This window comes from Caretta caretta, chromosome 10, assembly GCF_965140235.1.
Source record: "Caretta caretta isolate rCarCar2 chromosome 10, rCarCar1.hap1, whole genome shotgun sequence".
Classification (NCBI taxonomy): domain Eukaryota; kingdom Metazoa; phylum Chordata; order Testudines; family Cheloniidae; genus Caretta; species Caretta caretta.
The window spans coordinates 16,400,791-16,415,107 of NC_134215.1; the positions used below are offsets into that span (position 1 = coordinate 16,400,791).

General features: G+C 44.4%; 1 protein-coding gene across 2 annotated transcripts in view; it reads right to left on the reverse strand.

The window, feature by feature from the left end:
• METTL9 (methyltransferase 9, His-X-His N1(pi)-histidine) overlaps positions 1 to 13,972 on the reverse strand; it is a 39,953-nt gene extending 25,981 nt beyond the window's left edge. The window contains exons 1-2 of one of the 2 annotated variants that reach the window (XM_048867162.2): positions 13,646 to 13,972; positions 1,165 to 1,355 (exon numbers count right to left, since the gene is read on the reverse strand). In XM_048867162.2, the coding sequence (XP_048723119.1) occupies positions 1,165 to 1,355; positions 13,646 to 13,819 (365 nt within the window). In that variant the 5' untranslated portion in view covers positions 13,820 to 13,972. The remainder of the gene's footprint in view (positions 1 to 1,164; positions 1,356 to 13,645) is intronic. The other variant, XM_048867164.2, reaches the window with a different exon arrangement.
• Between the last annotated feature and the right edge of the window lie 345 nt (positions 13,973 to 14,317).

Consider the following 14,317-nt stretch of genomic DNA (forward strand, 5'->3'; position numbering starts at 1 on the left):
GATAGCACTGAATATTGTGCTGACCAATTTTACAAGCTTAAGTGTACCACAAAAGCTTTAATATAGCTTTAGGCCTCCAAGCATCCCATGTGGTGTATAAAATTAAATTATCAAAACATCACTTTTTCGGTTTGAATTTGTTTCATCATCAAGTTAGTTAATAAATGTTAAATAATAAAGTTGAAATCAAAATGAGTTTAAACAAAATGTTTCAATTGACTAGATCTGAAGGTTTTTGCGTGGTGGTGTTTTTTTACACTATCAATTCATAAAAGTTTGAGATTTTGACTTTTGTCCCGATTCAGGAGCGGAAAATTATTTTAAATCTCAAAAATTCTCATGGGACAAAATTTTTTTCCCCCACTGAGCCCTAGTGGACACCCAAAAAGACTGATTTCCAGAGTGGGGTTTGAGTCTAAGCCCATGGCCCTGTGGTAACTGTTCCATATTGTATTATGCACGAAATCTAGGCTAGGTTTCTGTATCTTGTCTCTTGCTCCATTCCCAGTAGAACTACAGAGGCAATGCACGCAGCCTTGAAAGGAAAGTGGAAGAAGAATTTTCAAATGCTCTGCAGCAATCTCACCAATAAATGCAGGAGCTATCCTCATGGGTTGTGCTGCAGAGATGGTTTCATACAACCATCTTCAATTAGAATAGTCACCACCACATATGCTCTCTAGAGACGGGAAGGTAAGTAAAAATAGTGGGGGGAAATAACTGTTGAAGCACGAGGAGGGCACCCCTACTCCATGGTAAATTTGGGAGCAAACGGAGAAAAAGTAGCCCTTATGTTCTAATTTAGAGTCCCATGATCTTCTTTTGCCAATTTTTTTTTTAAATAGGAGGTAGGATTCTTTATAATTTAAAAAGGTACAGGCTTTTCTGACCTGCTAGATATTTACATTTTTCTTTTATCACAGCCTAACTGAAATTAGTAAAATGTCACTGAATACATAGATCAAATAATTTACATAAAGGTAGTTTAGATGCATTTGACAGAATGAAGAAAATGAAGCTAAGTGTATCTTGGAAAAGACCTGATTACTCTCTGCATGGCGGGGCATCAAGTGGCAGGACGGAGCACCTGGTAATCCAAATCCAGAGTTTTCTTATCCTATCTTCGTTTACAAAAAACTGAACTAGTACCACCTTTTCACTTACCCATTGATAGATGTCCTAGACATAAACAGGCTAAAAACTGAGGACACGAAAGAGTGATAGAGCTGGATAAAGAGCCAGCCTGATTTCTCAATGCTGTTGTTTAAGAAGATCTGTGTTCCCTGGTCAAGGTAACTCTGGACAAAGATAGGTTGAAGAGATTCACACAACTGCTCTGTGTTGCACATGTACCACTACAGAGAAAGAAAGGAACAACATTTTAAAACTTAAGCAATAAAAAACAGTAGTTCAAAAAAATAATGAAAATCATATATGACCAAAAATCAAGCTGTTCTATAAATAACAGGAACTCTATAGACTAATAAATTCAAGATGAATTTAGGTTTGGATTGTAATCAAACGCAGGCAGACTAATCTTGAAGAAATAATACTTTAAAACTGCATTTTACATAGTACTCTGGACAGTTATTTCACAAAGTATCTTCTATAAAAACAGCTGAATGATTAGACTCCACTGGGTAACTTCCATTTTCTAACTCAATCATTCAGCCCTTCATGGGGCCTCCTACCAAACGGAATTCAGGAAAACACCTGCAATGCCTTCCCTGGAAAGAAAATAAAGTATCTAATCTATATTGCAAGCCAATACCCTTCCTCTCTCCACTGACTCTATATGTTACCTTTGAACACTCCTTGCAAAACTGACAGTTTCCTGCTATTCTGGTACCAACAAGTTGGTCCACAAATCTTGCTAAATGACTATTGCTATGCTATACAGCTTCTTCCTGACATCACTATTAAAAACACTAAATAGATAGGTAAGTTTTGCCATGCAAAGCAAACATTAGCATCAGGTAAATGGCAGCACTATCCTTTCAGCCTGGTGGACAAATGAAATCTGGATAGGAGAGCTCCTCTCATCATGTGCTATTTAACAACAATCATTTCCACACAAACTGTATAAGACATTTCTAGTTGCAACCAGGGCATTGCTTCTCTGCTTCAGTGACATCTCTGACTGTATTCTCGATTTTTGCCTTCCACTATTAAATTAACAATCACTGATTTATTTCCCCACTACTTTTGCTCATTCTTCCATGCCATTAAATATTTATCACCTACACATCCACTGGCTCTTTACACCTCACCATGCAATTCCATCCTTGCTAAACACTAGCTATTTTGTATTATTCTTCTTGTCCTCCATTCCTACTTGAGTCCTCCAATGCTGTCTTTGCTCTAAACCTTATTTCTCATACTTCCCTGTTAATAATTAAGATGAATGTAGCCAATAAAATAAAATAAATAAATAAAGGCCTGCTAAATAGGTCATTTGCACAGTCTAGCCAGGACCTACTATGAGCAAAGTAGAACCATTAATAAAAGACCTCAAGACAGCAGTTGTTTAGAGGTAGTGCACCACCAAACCCAGGGAACCCTGGGTTTGAATGCTGAACTAAATCCAGCTTCTTGTGCCAGCAGGAACAGGCAGCGCTGCAAGACAGTGCTCTCAGATGTGAAAGTGAACCTCATTTACTGATCACCACCACCACCACCTTCCAGCCAATTAGGATCAGCATTATGTCTAGAGAGAGCACAGTTCAGCCTGATCATGATTCCAGTTGCACAAGCCTAGGGAAAATGGGGAGATGGGAGTGACAGAGGAAGGGAGCAGCATCAGGGAGAGATTAAACAAAGGAGGCGTGCTTTTCAGTCTCTCCTGCTCAGCTTTATCCCAGCTCTTTCTTGGGCCCCAATTTCATGGCTCAACCCTGACTGCACAGAAGAACTCCATTCTACAAGAAAGAGGACTCAGTGGGCTGGAAGGGTAGTTATACCACTAGGAAGGACAAGATGGCACACATTTACAATTTGCACAACCTACTAATGGAATGGCCAGATGTAGAGACTCAACCCCACAACCAAAATTTCCCAAGACTGGGAGAGCTATATAGAAATCCTGAAATTTATGAGAAACAAAATGAACATTTGGTGCAACTACAGCAGAAGTCTCTAAATCCATTTTCCCCTGGCAAACATAAAACTCTACTCTTCTATGGATACAGATCCAAGCTTGAAACTCTTGTCCCGGAGGTGACAACAATCAGGAATGCATTCTAAAAGCTCAAAAGGTTGCTCCTCCATAGCTTGCAGCACCACACTTAAATCCCACACCCCTTAATATGCAGATGTTGCAACAATTTTGCCAAACTCAGAACCTTTACAATACACGGCCACTAGGACAGATTGCTCTACGTATTTTGGTCTTGTTTACTTTGATCAGGGTGACCACCTTTACCTTCCTACTGTATTAAAATCAAGGCCTGGTGATAGCCCTTAATCTAGGAACTCTAAAACCTGTGGAATCGGTGACTTTAAGTATTATTCCCTGTGACCAAACCGCTCTTCTGCTAAACTTTCCATTCAGGATGTGCCTACAAATAGATCCAAGAATGAGCAGTTTTCAGATGGAATTTTGCTTTGGTCTCTCTTTTAAAGAGGTTAAAGTCTCTGGGGGTAAAGAGCCATTTTCCTGTTAAAAATTACTGCAAACCCTCAGCAAAGCCAATTACTGGTATGAAAATCTTTGTTAAGACCCTCAGAACTGCTGATACACCAAACTGTGATGAGGGAAATTTTAAGAACCTCCTGAGGCATCAACCAATCAGAATTTGTAGGCACATATTTGCCAGATCCAAAGAAGATATCAAAAGAGTTTCCATCACAAAGCTAGCAAATTTAATCGTTCAGCCTTTTCATGATCAGGGTTTGCTTTAATACTCTATTTGGGATGGGGGACAAAAAAAAAGAGCACAGTATAACCCCAAGAATGTCCAGAATTAGTTCTGCTGTTCTTATCCATTATGAGCTAAATTTGAGAATGATGCAAGTCTTTCTTGCACCTACATCTACCCATTTACCAACATGTCTAAACTGATGTAATTTGCAAACTGAGGAGCTGGAATAAAGTGTAATTCACACCCTCTTACTTCACTGTTCTCTTTTGGCCTTTCAGCACGGACGCTGCAGCCTTTTTACACATGAAAATTAATCTGGAATAAGAAAGGGTGTGAATTAAAAGTGGATTAATTATTCATTCCTCATTAACTAATGTGTGGATGGTCTTATACCAGAGTAAGAGTCTTTTTCCAAATTAGTTCAACTCACATCCAAAGTGGATTAAACTAATTCTGGAATAGGGCACTAATTCTGGAATAAGAGAATCCACACATCTTGTTAATCAGGAGTACCTAATCAGAAACAGCAAATCCTGAAAACCTCCAAATGTAGATAAGCTTTTAGATTCAACTGCCCAAGTCCAAAAGTAATGTGAAAGGGGGGGAATGCAAGTTTCATGGTAAGGTGATACAATGATAAGGTCCCAATCCTGAAATAACAATCAACAAGAGTGCAGACTTGTGCCAATGTGGTCCCCTGCAGAAGTCAACATGGCTCTGTGCAGATCTGGCTACAGGAGTGAGGCCTAAGCAAGCAAGCCAGAATTTTATGTTAGCATAAGAGACATGGGAGTAAATTACGCAAACTGAGGGATTCCCTGTTATCGCTCTGAATTTGCTCTGATGTTATATTGTTGATTGGCTTCTTTATTAAATTCCTTAGTGGGGGAGATTGATGGAAATATGACATGACAGAGACGATGTCTCTCAATAACATGGGTCATGAAGGTAAAATGAAGGAAACTTACTAGCAGCAGATGGCCTGTAATTAGTCCTACCAGTTTTTATTCAAAGTACAGGTCTACGTCTTTCAAAAGGGACAGTGACAGTGACTCAGATATTTTGTGTGCGTGTGGAATAATTTCTGCTGATTTAATTTAATCATCAAAGTTGAGGATACTTTTCCCCATCTTGTGCATCATCAAGATTGTTTACTAAGGGCACATCTACACTTGCAAAGTTACAGTGCCAGCAGTTACAGCGCCGAAGGAAAACCGCTGTTGTGTGTTCACACTGACAGCTGCCTGCGCAATAGCATGTTCACACTTGTGGCGCTATTCTGAGTGGTGCACTCTGGGCAGCTATCCCACAGAGCACCTCCTTCTCTTTTGCCGCTAAGACTTGTGGGAAGGCGGAAGAGGCCACAGGGCATCCTGGGTACTGTCCCAATGCCCCGTGATGCATTGCTTCGCATCCCAACAATCCCTGTGCTTCCTTCCACATTTGGCGCCATCTTTCAACGGTTTGTGTACTGTGCGCTCTGCCCTGCCTCTTTCGGGCTGCAGGAATGGATCCCGAGCTGTTGACCAATATGCTGCTCGCACTGACCAACACATCACAAGTGGCAGTGGAGTTATTCCTTAAACTACAAAGGCAAGAGGAGTGTGACATTGATCTCGCCACGCATACTAGCTACAACATGAGATTGCTTGTGGCATTCACGGAGGTGCTGACCACAGTGGAATGCTGCTCTTGGGCTCGGGAAACAAGCACTGAGTGGTGGGATCACATTGTGATGCATGTCTGGGATGACAAGCAGTGGCTGCAGAACTTTCACATGAGGAAAGCCACATTCAGGGGACAGTGTGATGAGCTCGCCTCAGCCCTGTGGCGCAAGGACATGAGAATGATAGGTGCCCTGTGGCTGGAGAAGCGTGTGACAATTGCACCGTGGAAGCTGGCTACTCCAGACTGCTACCAATCAGTCGCTAACCAGTTCGGAGTGGGAAAGTCGACTGTTGGAGTCGTGTTGACGGCAGCGTGCAGGGCCATTAATCGCATCCTGCTCTGAAAGACCGTGACTCTGGGCAACGTACATGACATTGTGGATGGTTTTGCACAAATGGGCTTCCCTAACTGCGGATGGGTGATTGATGGCATGCACATTCCAATTCTGGCACCAGACCACCTAGCCACCGAGTATATTAATCACAAGGGGTATTTCTCAATGGTTCTCCAGGAGCTTGTGGATCACCGTGGGTGTTTCACAGACATTAACACAGGCTGGTCCGGAAAGGTGCATGATGCAAGCATCTTTCAGAACACTGGCCTGTTCAAGAAGCTGCAAGCAGGAACTTTCTTCCCTGACCAGAAGATCATGGTAGGGGAAGTCGAAATGCCCACTGCGATCCTAGCAGATCCCGCCTACCCCTTAATGCCATGGCTCATGAAGCCATACACAGGGCGACTTGACAGCAGCAAGGAGCAGCTCAACAACAGGCTGAGCAAGTGCAGAATGACTGTGGAGTGTGCATTTGGCCGTTTAAAAGCCCGCTGGTGATGCCTGTATGAGAAGCTGGACATGGCAGATGACAATATTCCTATGCTTATGCTCCATAATATTTGTGAAGAGAAGGGTGAAAGCTTCACTCAGGGCTGGACTGCAGATGCTCAGTGCCTGGAGGCTGAGTTTGAACAGCCAGAGACCAGCCCTATTAGAGGGGCACAGCGCAGGGCCATAAGGATGAGGGATGCTTTGAGGCTGCAATTTGAAGCTGAAAGCCACTAATGTTTGTTGCTGTGCTCTGGATTGCAGTGCTTGTAATGCTAGGAGGCGATTGGTGCACATGATGCAAGAAGGGGCCTTAACATAATTGTATGTTGCTTTGCAGTGCTTTTTGCTTTCACTTAATAGAATACAGATTGCTTTCAAACAAACACAATTCCTTCATTGAACAACAATAACCAGAGGAGAGAGTCAAATGAAAAAAAATCATCAGCAGGGAGGAGGATGGGGGAAGGGAAGGTCTCAAGAGGAGGAGGGGTCCCGGGACGGCTACAGATTTGTGTATGTCCAGGGATCACACCCAACCTTCTCCTTTGGAGTACGATGCAGCAGGTGCTGTACTTCAGCATGGCCAAACTGCAGAGGGATGGGTGTTGAGTGCCGTGGGAGTCCACACTGCTGGATTATGAGGAGGGAGGAGTGGAATGCTGCGGGTAGAGAGTAGAGCCAGGAGGTTGATAAGAGTGTGTTGGCCATGGGGGGGGGGGGGGGAGAGGAGAGAGAGGAAGAGGAGTTTTGCGACAGTGGCTGCAGGTGAGGGCGGGTGAAGAGCTGCTTGGTTTGAAGAGCTAGTATGGCCTAGAGCATGTCTGCTTGGCGCTTCATAACTGTTAAGAGCCGCTGCGTGGCTTCTTTCTGGTGTGCCACGTTCTCCTTTCGGTCTCTCTTCTCGCTGTCCTGCCACTCCGTCAATTCCTTTTTCTTGGTGGCAGAGTGCATCATAACCTCACGCATAAAGTCCTCCTTAGTTCTTCTTGGACACTTTCTAATTCTGTGCAGCTGTTCTGCCACCGATAACAAAGAGGGAGGCTGTGCTCCCAATGTCATCTCTGTGAAGTTTAAATGCAATATTTTACAGAAACAGTATTGTTTGCAACACAGACAAAGATGGTTTCAGTGCTTTAAAACACAGCCAGTACTCACACACCTGTCACTAACTGGCTGACCCCAGGCAAGCATACATGAGCCACAAGACCCCCAAATGGTGAGTAGCTGCAGGGGCAGGGTAAATCACTGTTCCCGGACCCTGCTGTACACTGGGCACATGGCTCTTGAGCACTTGGGGAGAGCCAGCACCATAGGGGGGACTTGATAATCATTCCTGTCCCCACACTTTCCACAGGAGGTGATCATTATGGAAGATATCTCGCTGCTGAGGTAGAGCAGGGAATCAAGGGAGGGTCTTCTCCAAGCCTGTGGCTTCTGCCCTGGCGCCTATGTGGCTAGCTGTGTGCAGCAATGGTTCCCCCACCCATCACGGCAAAGTAGCACAGGAAAGTTACCGTTAATGGAGCAAGAAACAAAGCAGCTCTGCTGAGGAACCTGCGGCAACGGATTGCCTAGTATTTCCAAAAGAATTTTCTGGAGATCTCTGAGGGAGATTCCTGTGATGTGAGAGAGTGTATCAACAGCTTGTTCCACCGCTCAGACTAGACATGAGGTGGGAGACAAGCCTGCTTCCTGCAACTCTCCTGCTCCGAACAACCTGCTTCAACAGTTCCCAACATCAGATCCACTTACCAGAGGCATCCTCTCCTGTTTGCACTTCACCAAGATCCGACTGCAGTGACTGGCTAGGCTCCTCCGGGGTAGAAAAGAGCTCCTGACTGCATGCATCTCTGGCCTCCGAGTCATCCTCTGCTTCTGGATCCCCCTCCCCCTCTTCGTCCAAAATTGCCTCCTCCTGGCTCGGTCCACTCTTGACTGGCACGCAAGCCAACCAAGTATCCACAGGGTCCTTTGCAGTGGAGGTGGAGTCACCACCGAGTATTGCGTCCAGCTTTTGTAGAACCAGCAGCTCGTGGGCACAGCATTGGAATGGCTGTTTGCCTCCCGCGCCTTGTGGTAGGCGTTCCGCAGCTCCTTCGCTTTGACCCTGCACTGCAGTGTGTCCTGGTCATGGCCCCTTTCTATAATGCATCTAGAAATCTGTCCATAGGTATCATAATTCCAATGGCTGGAGCACAGCTGGGACCGCACTGCCTCCTCTCTCCAAATACCAATGAGGCCCAGCAGCTTGGCATTGCTCCAAGCAGGAGATCGCCTGGTGCATGAAGCAGACGTGGTCACCTGGAAAGATGTGCTGAGACCACTGCACGCATCACCGAGCAAACAGGAAGGGGACTTTCAAATTTGCAAAGGAATGGGGAGCTGATGGTTGGTCACCTGAGGACAGGGCAGTAGAGTTCAAACCGATGGCCAGAGAGGTGAGAATAGGCATTGTGGGACACCTCCCAGAGGCCAATCGCAGTGCTGTAATCACCACAGTGTCTACATTGACACCACAGCACTGTATCCCCAGTGCAGAAAGTTCTACGCCTCTCATCGGGGTGGTTTTTTTTAGAGCACTGCATCTGTGCAGTTTCTGCGCACTAAGTGGCTTGGCAGTGTGTACACTTCGGGAGTTACAGCGCTCAAAGCTGCATTACTGTGCACAAACTTGCCAGTGTAGACAGGGCCTAAGTTCCAATCATTTACATCAGTGCCGCACCACTGAAAAAAAAGGGCATTGCTCTGGTGTCACTGAAGGCCTCATTTGAAGATAGTGTAGTTGCAGAGATGTAGAAAGGTAATTTGGCATGCAGAATCTTTACTACTGTTGCTAATGCATCAGAAGGAAAGAACCTAGCTTGATTTTCAGAGTTCAGACTGAATCTGCAGGAACCAGCAATTAGAAAAGGCATCTTTTTATTTGTTAACTGAGCAAATTTGATATGGAAACCACTGAGAAACAAACACTATACCATTTTTATAAGCAAAAACACACTGTAATATCACTGCACATATTTATGTTTTGCTTACTAGCTCTGCTGTGGTGAAATTATAGGATACTGATGTGCACTGTCTATACTAAAAATATAACCATGTTGGGAGATATAACAACACAATTAAAGGGGGATTGCAAATTACAGTGTAGAAGGGACTTTTTATGTTATCATGGTGCCTAAGAGCTCTAGTCATGGACCAGGACCCCACTGTATTAGGCGCTGTACAAACAGAACAAAGAGACAGTTCCTGCCACAAAGATCTTACAAACCATGCCCCAAAGTCTGCTAAAGCCTTGAATTATCCAAATTGCAACTGAACTGTGTCAGGGCTGCCATGTTGCAACAGAATTCCATAATGTGATTCTATTTGTAGTGTAGATGGGATCTTGCAAGGCTCTCATTTAAAAGCTGAAATGTGTAGTGTAAATAGGGTCTTACAAAAAACCTGCACAGCAGCACAAATTGATGATGATTAGGCAAGTGGCCAGCTGGGAGAGCCGACACTGATACGTTTATTTTAAAACGAAACAAAAAACAAATACAAACTGTCCTAACACCTAAAATTGTGAAGGTAGCAATGCTATGCAAAAACACATACATATCCTGTCCCACCTCACCATTTGTTCGTTACATTAACTTGCTGAGAGAGGAACTGTCTCTTAATGTATATTTGCACAGTGTTTAACACAATGAGACTTCTAGGTACTACTGTAATACAAATAATGATACAGGATTTATGTTTCAATATCCTGCTGGCTCACAATAACAGTGCCAGCAAGCAGAGGGGAGCAGACAGCTGCAACAAGGCAAATAGTCCAGCTTCTCAAGTAGTGACTCCATCAAAACAAAAACCCAGAGCAAAGAGGTGTTTTAGGGTCTTTCCACACAGAAGCGAATTCTACACTAGCTTCAGAATGTTTCATAAGCTAGGTACAGTTCTAGTAAAATCATGTTTCAAATAGCTCTTTCAAATATGTTTGCAGGTAGCATGGTTTGAAGCTTCAATTCTTATCTACACTAAGCTTTTTTTCTTAAAGTTTTCTGCTGTTGATACCACCATTGTAGCTCCAGCAGTGGTAGAAACAGTGAGAGCTCGATTGTGGAGAAATTGTTCGAAGCCAAGAGCTTTTTAACTCCTACCCTGAACAAATTAGAGGACAGTGATTAAAACAATCAGCGGCTGATCTACTCTAGCACTTTGGTGGTAACAACATGGAAAATTGTAACCAACTGTAAAGAAAGAAAGCCTCATTCTACAGGGTTTTTTTGCAAAATTATCTGCTTGTATTATTTTCGCCTTTCTCCTATCTATAGAAATGTTAGTTTGGGCCATCAAGTTAGACGATGGAGAGATCTAGTATATCACAGACATATTACTGCACATCATAGAATACAACATGGTAGGTCCTTCTTGTAAGCTTAAAGCCTTGTAGCATTATTCTAAAGAAAAAGGATAGAAGAAGAGACCATGCGAAGTATGGTGCAATAAAATCCATAACTCTCCATTTCAACCAGCTCCTTAAAGGGATCAATCATGGACAGCTTCACAGGATATGAATGCAGCTGACAGTAAACTTTAATATCTATTAATGTAAAGGTCTTAGCAGAGCTGCTACCTTGAAAAATTATCTAACATTTGAACCCAAAAATTCAGAGGTAAGACCAAAGCATATTATCATCAGCTTACAATACAGAACCACTGCAGTTCAAATTACCTTTGATCTGTAGGGGAGCAATAAAACATCAGAAACCAACAATTTGGCTATTTTGTATGGAAAAAAAAGTCCAAGTTCCTTATTCCATCCAACTAAGAAGATATTTCAATACTAGAAGACAACACTGTACACCATTATGCAAGTTTCTAACAAAGCTCTGAAAAAAACAACTGAAAGTTGTTGTTTTTAACTGCTTGCACATGAGCAGAAATGTTAGCTGAGTTCCAGTCTGGATCAAGTTTTTGCAAATGATTTATAAACAACTGAAAAATAAGGGTTTGTAATGGAACAATAAAAAACCAGTAACTATAATTACCAAAAGAAACTTTCAAAACTCTCTATTACTATTATTGACAAAACTTGTTAACAACAAAAACAAAACCTGACTGGTGAGTTAACTACTTTACATAAGAATGAAAAGCCAAACAGTATAATTTAAAAGTAAGGCCATGTCTACACTAGCACTTATATCAGCTAAACTTTTGTCATTCAGAGGTACACTGCTGAGCAATGTAAGTTTTGCCAACATAAGCACTCGTGCGCACAGCGCTATGTTGGCAGGAGACACTCTCCCACCGACATAGCGATCGCTGCTCGTTGAGATGGTTTTATTATGTCAATGGGAGAGCGCTCTCTTGTCAGCATCACACAGCTACACTACTGCTTGTACAGCAGCACAGCTGTATCAGTACAGCTGTAAGCTTGTAAGTGTAGACATGGCCTTAGATAGTACTTAGGACCCCATCATACTGATTCACGCAAGAAGCCCCATGGAAATCAGTCAGCTTTTATTCATCATAATTTCTTTAGGAGGCTTACTAAACATTCAATAAATCCATGCTAAATCCTAAAACCCAGACCAAAAGTTAGAGATGGAAAAGACCCATTAGTTCATTCAATCCATCTATCTGCAAATGACAAATTGTTCCCTATCGCACATGTTCTTGATCTATTGTTGTTTCCAGATTAGTTTTAAACATCTCAAATTACGGAGCTTCCAAAGTCTCCTTTGTTCCACCGTGAGGAAGTTTCCTTTGACACTTAGCCTATATTTTATCCCTCAGTCTCATCCTATCACTCAGACTAGTTATACACTCATGAGTCACACGAAGACCCTGATCCTGCAAAACCTTTGTGTCCACCTCAGTGCAAAGGCATTGATCCTGCAAGTCCAAAGTAATTAATCTCCCTCCTCTGTGTTTGTACCCTTCAAGTATTTATAGACTATATTTCCCCCAATAAAACAAGATATGTATATTATACTCAGTTTTTCCTCTGTAAGTCAATTCCTTCAGTATCATGATAATTTGTATTTCTCTTTCTTGAACTCCCTCCAGGTTTTCAGTATATTCCAGGTGCAGTCATATCACATAAGAGCTGGACTGAAAAGGTGTAGTCCCTTCTTCCTCCATGAAATGACCAATACACATGCCTATGCAGCCCAAAAACTGAATTAAGTTTTCATTGTAGTCATATCATATTGCAAACTCATATCTAGCTTGTTGTCCACCATCAATCCAAGTGTCTCTAAACTTTGTTGCTGCCCAGTTTCTCACTCATTATATTTCAGATTATTTCGCCCCAGTTATATTAGTTTTCATTTCTTGGTCTTCCTATTTGTAACCCCACCAAATTTAACACCATCTGCAATTGTCATTAAGGTTCTGTTTACTCCCTTATCTAGATCATCAAGAATTGAAATAAAGATCCTAACATGAATCACAACCATGAATCACAAAAGTGCAGGACTGGAAGGGACCTCGAGAAGTTATCAAGTCCAGCCTCTAGCATGGAGGTAGGACCTCAGGAATCCTTTTTAGACACCTTTCCGCAACTTGAGACTTTATTTATTGTTACTATTTATTTTCAACCTTTGAGCTAATCTTCAATCCATATGTTGCTATTCTAGATTATTTTAATTAACGTTTACAACTGTACTGAAGTGCGCTGTACAATTTAGTAAAATCCACATATATTGCACTAACATTTTTCCTCTCTATGCTGCTTTTCTCAACTTATATACAGTACTAAAATTTCCTAAATATCTTTTACACAGAGAACAAACACAAACTTTCTAATCAATAAGAATCAGCTATCCACTCCCTTTGTTTCACGCAAGCAGACATTTGCCTGGACTCTCTGCTCTGGGTCCTTCTCACTACACTCCACAAGCGTCTTACTCCTTGTACTCTGTGCCCCACAGATCCTACCCTCGTGCACTTCCCTGTGCTCAGTGCCCCCATCCCCGTTATACTCTGTGCCCCCCCATATGCACCCACCGCTCCCTCCCCCACCAGTGCTCTCACACCCATCTAGCCCTGTTCCCTGGGGGTGGGCAGCTTCTAAGGGGCTGGATGGGGGCAAGAGTCCCCGTGCATGGTGCTCTCAGCAGAGTCCCCCCCGACCCCGTTCCTTGGGGGAGGGGTGCTGCCTCTCGGGGGCCGGATGGGGGCGGGGAACCCCTGCCCCTGAGGGGGAGAGGTTCTGCCTCTCGGGGGTCGGATGGGGGCGGGGAGTCCCCTGCCCCGGTGGGTGGCGGGGGCGGGGGGGGCAAGCTGCTGCCTCTCGGGGCTGTACCTGGTGGTTCTCCTTGGTGCCCGGGGCTGGCTGGCTGTGGCTGCCCATCATATTCATGTAGAGGGACCTGGATAAAGGGCTCCTCAGGTACCTGGCAGGGCCAGACCACATCCTCCTCCTCAGCACCCACAGGGACAGGGTGTAGCAGCCCAGCCAGGCCAGGCACAGTCTCATCGGGGGAAGGTGCGCGGAGTCACCCCCTCCCGCAGCCACCGCCTCCTCTCTCCATAGTGGCGGCGGTAGCGGCGGCAGCACAGATCTCGCCCAGCCCAGCCAGCTCCCGTTCAGGGCCCGCACACACTGAGAGTGGAACTCAGAAAGCGGGGGCAGCGGAACCGCCCGGACCGCATTACCGGGACACGCCGGGGCCTGGCACGAACCAGCCCCCTCCCTGCCTCTGGACCAATCACAGCGCGGCGTGGGCGCACGGCGGGGCGCGGCTTTCAAACCAGAGCGGAGCACAATGGGGCGGTGACTCCCCCCCCCTTCTTTCCGGTGGGAAGGGCTGCGAACTCCCCCCTTCAGAGACCCACCCCTCCCCCAGAGGGCACATGGCACTCCCCTACCGCCCCTCCCTCGGGGCATGTGCCACGCCAGGCAGACAGACCGACTGCCCCTCCCAGCAGACAGAGGGCATGTGTCTCCACCCCACTTGGAAAGGGGGCATGGGTC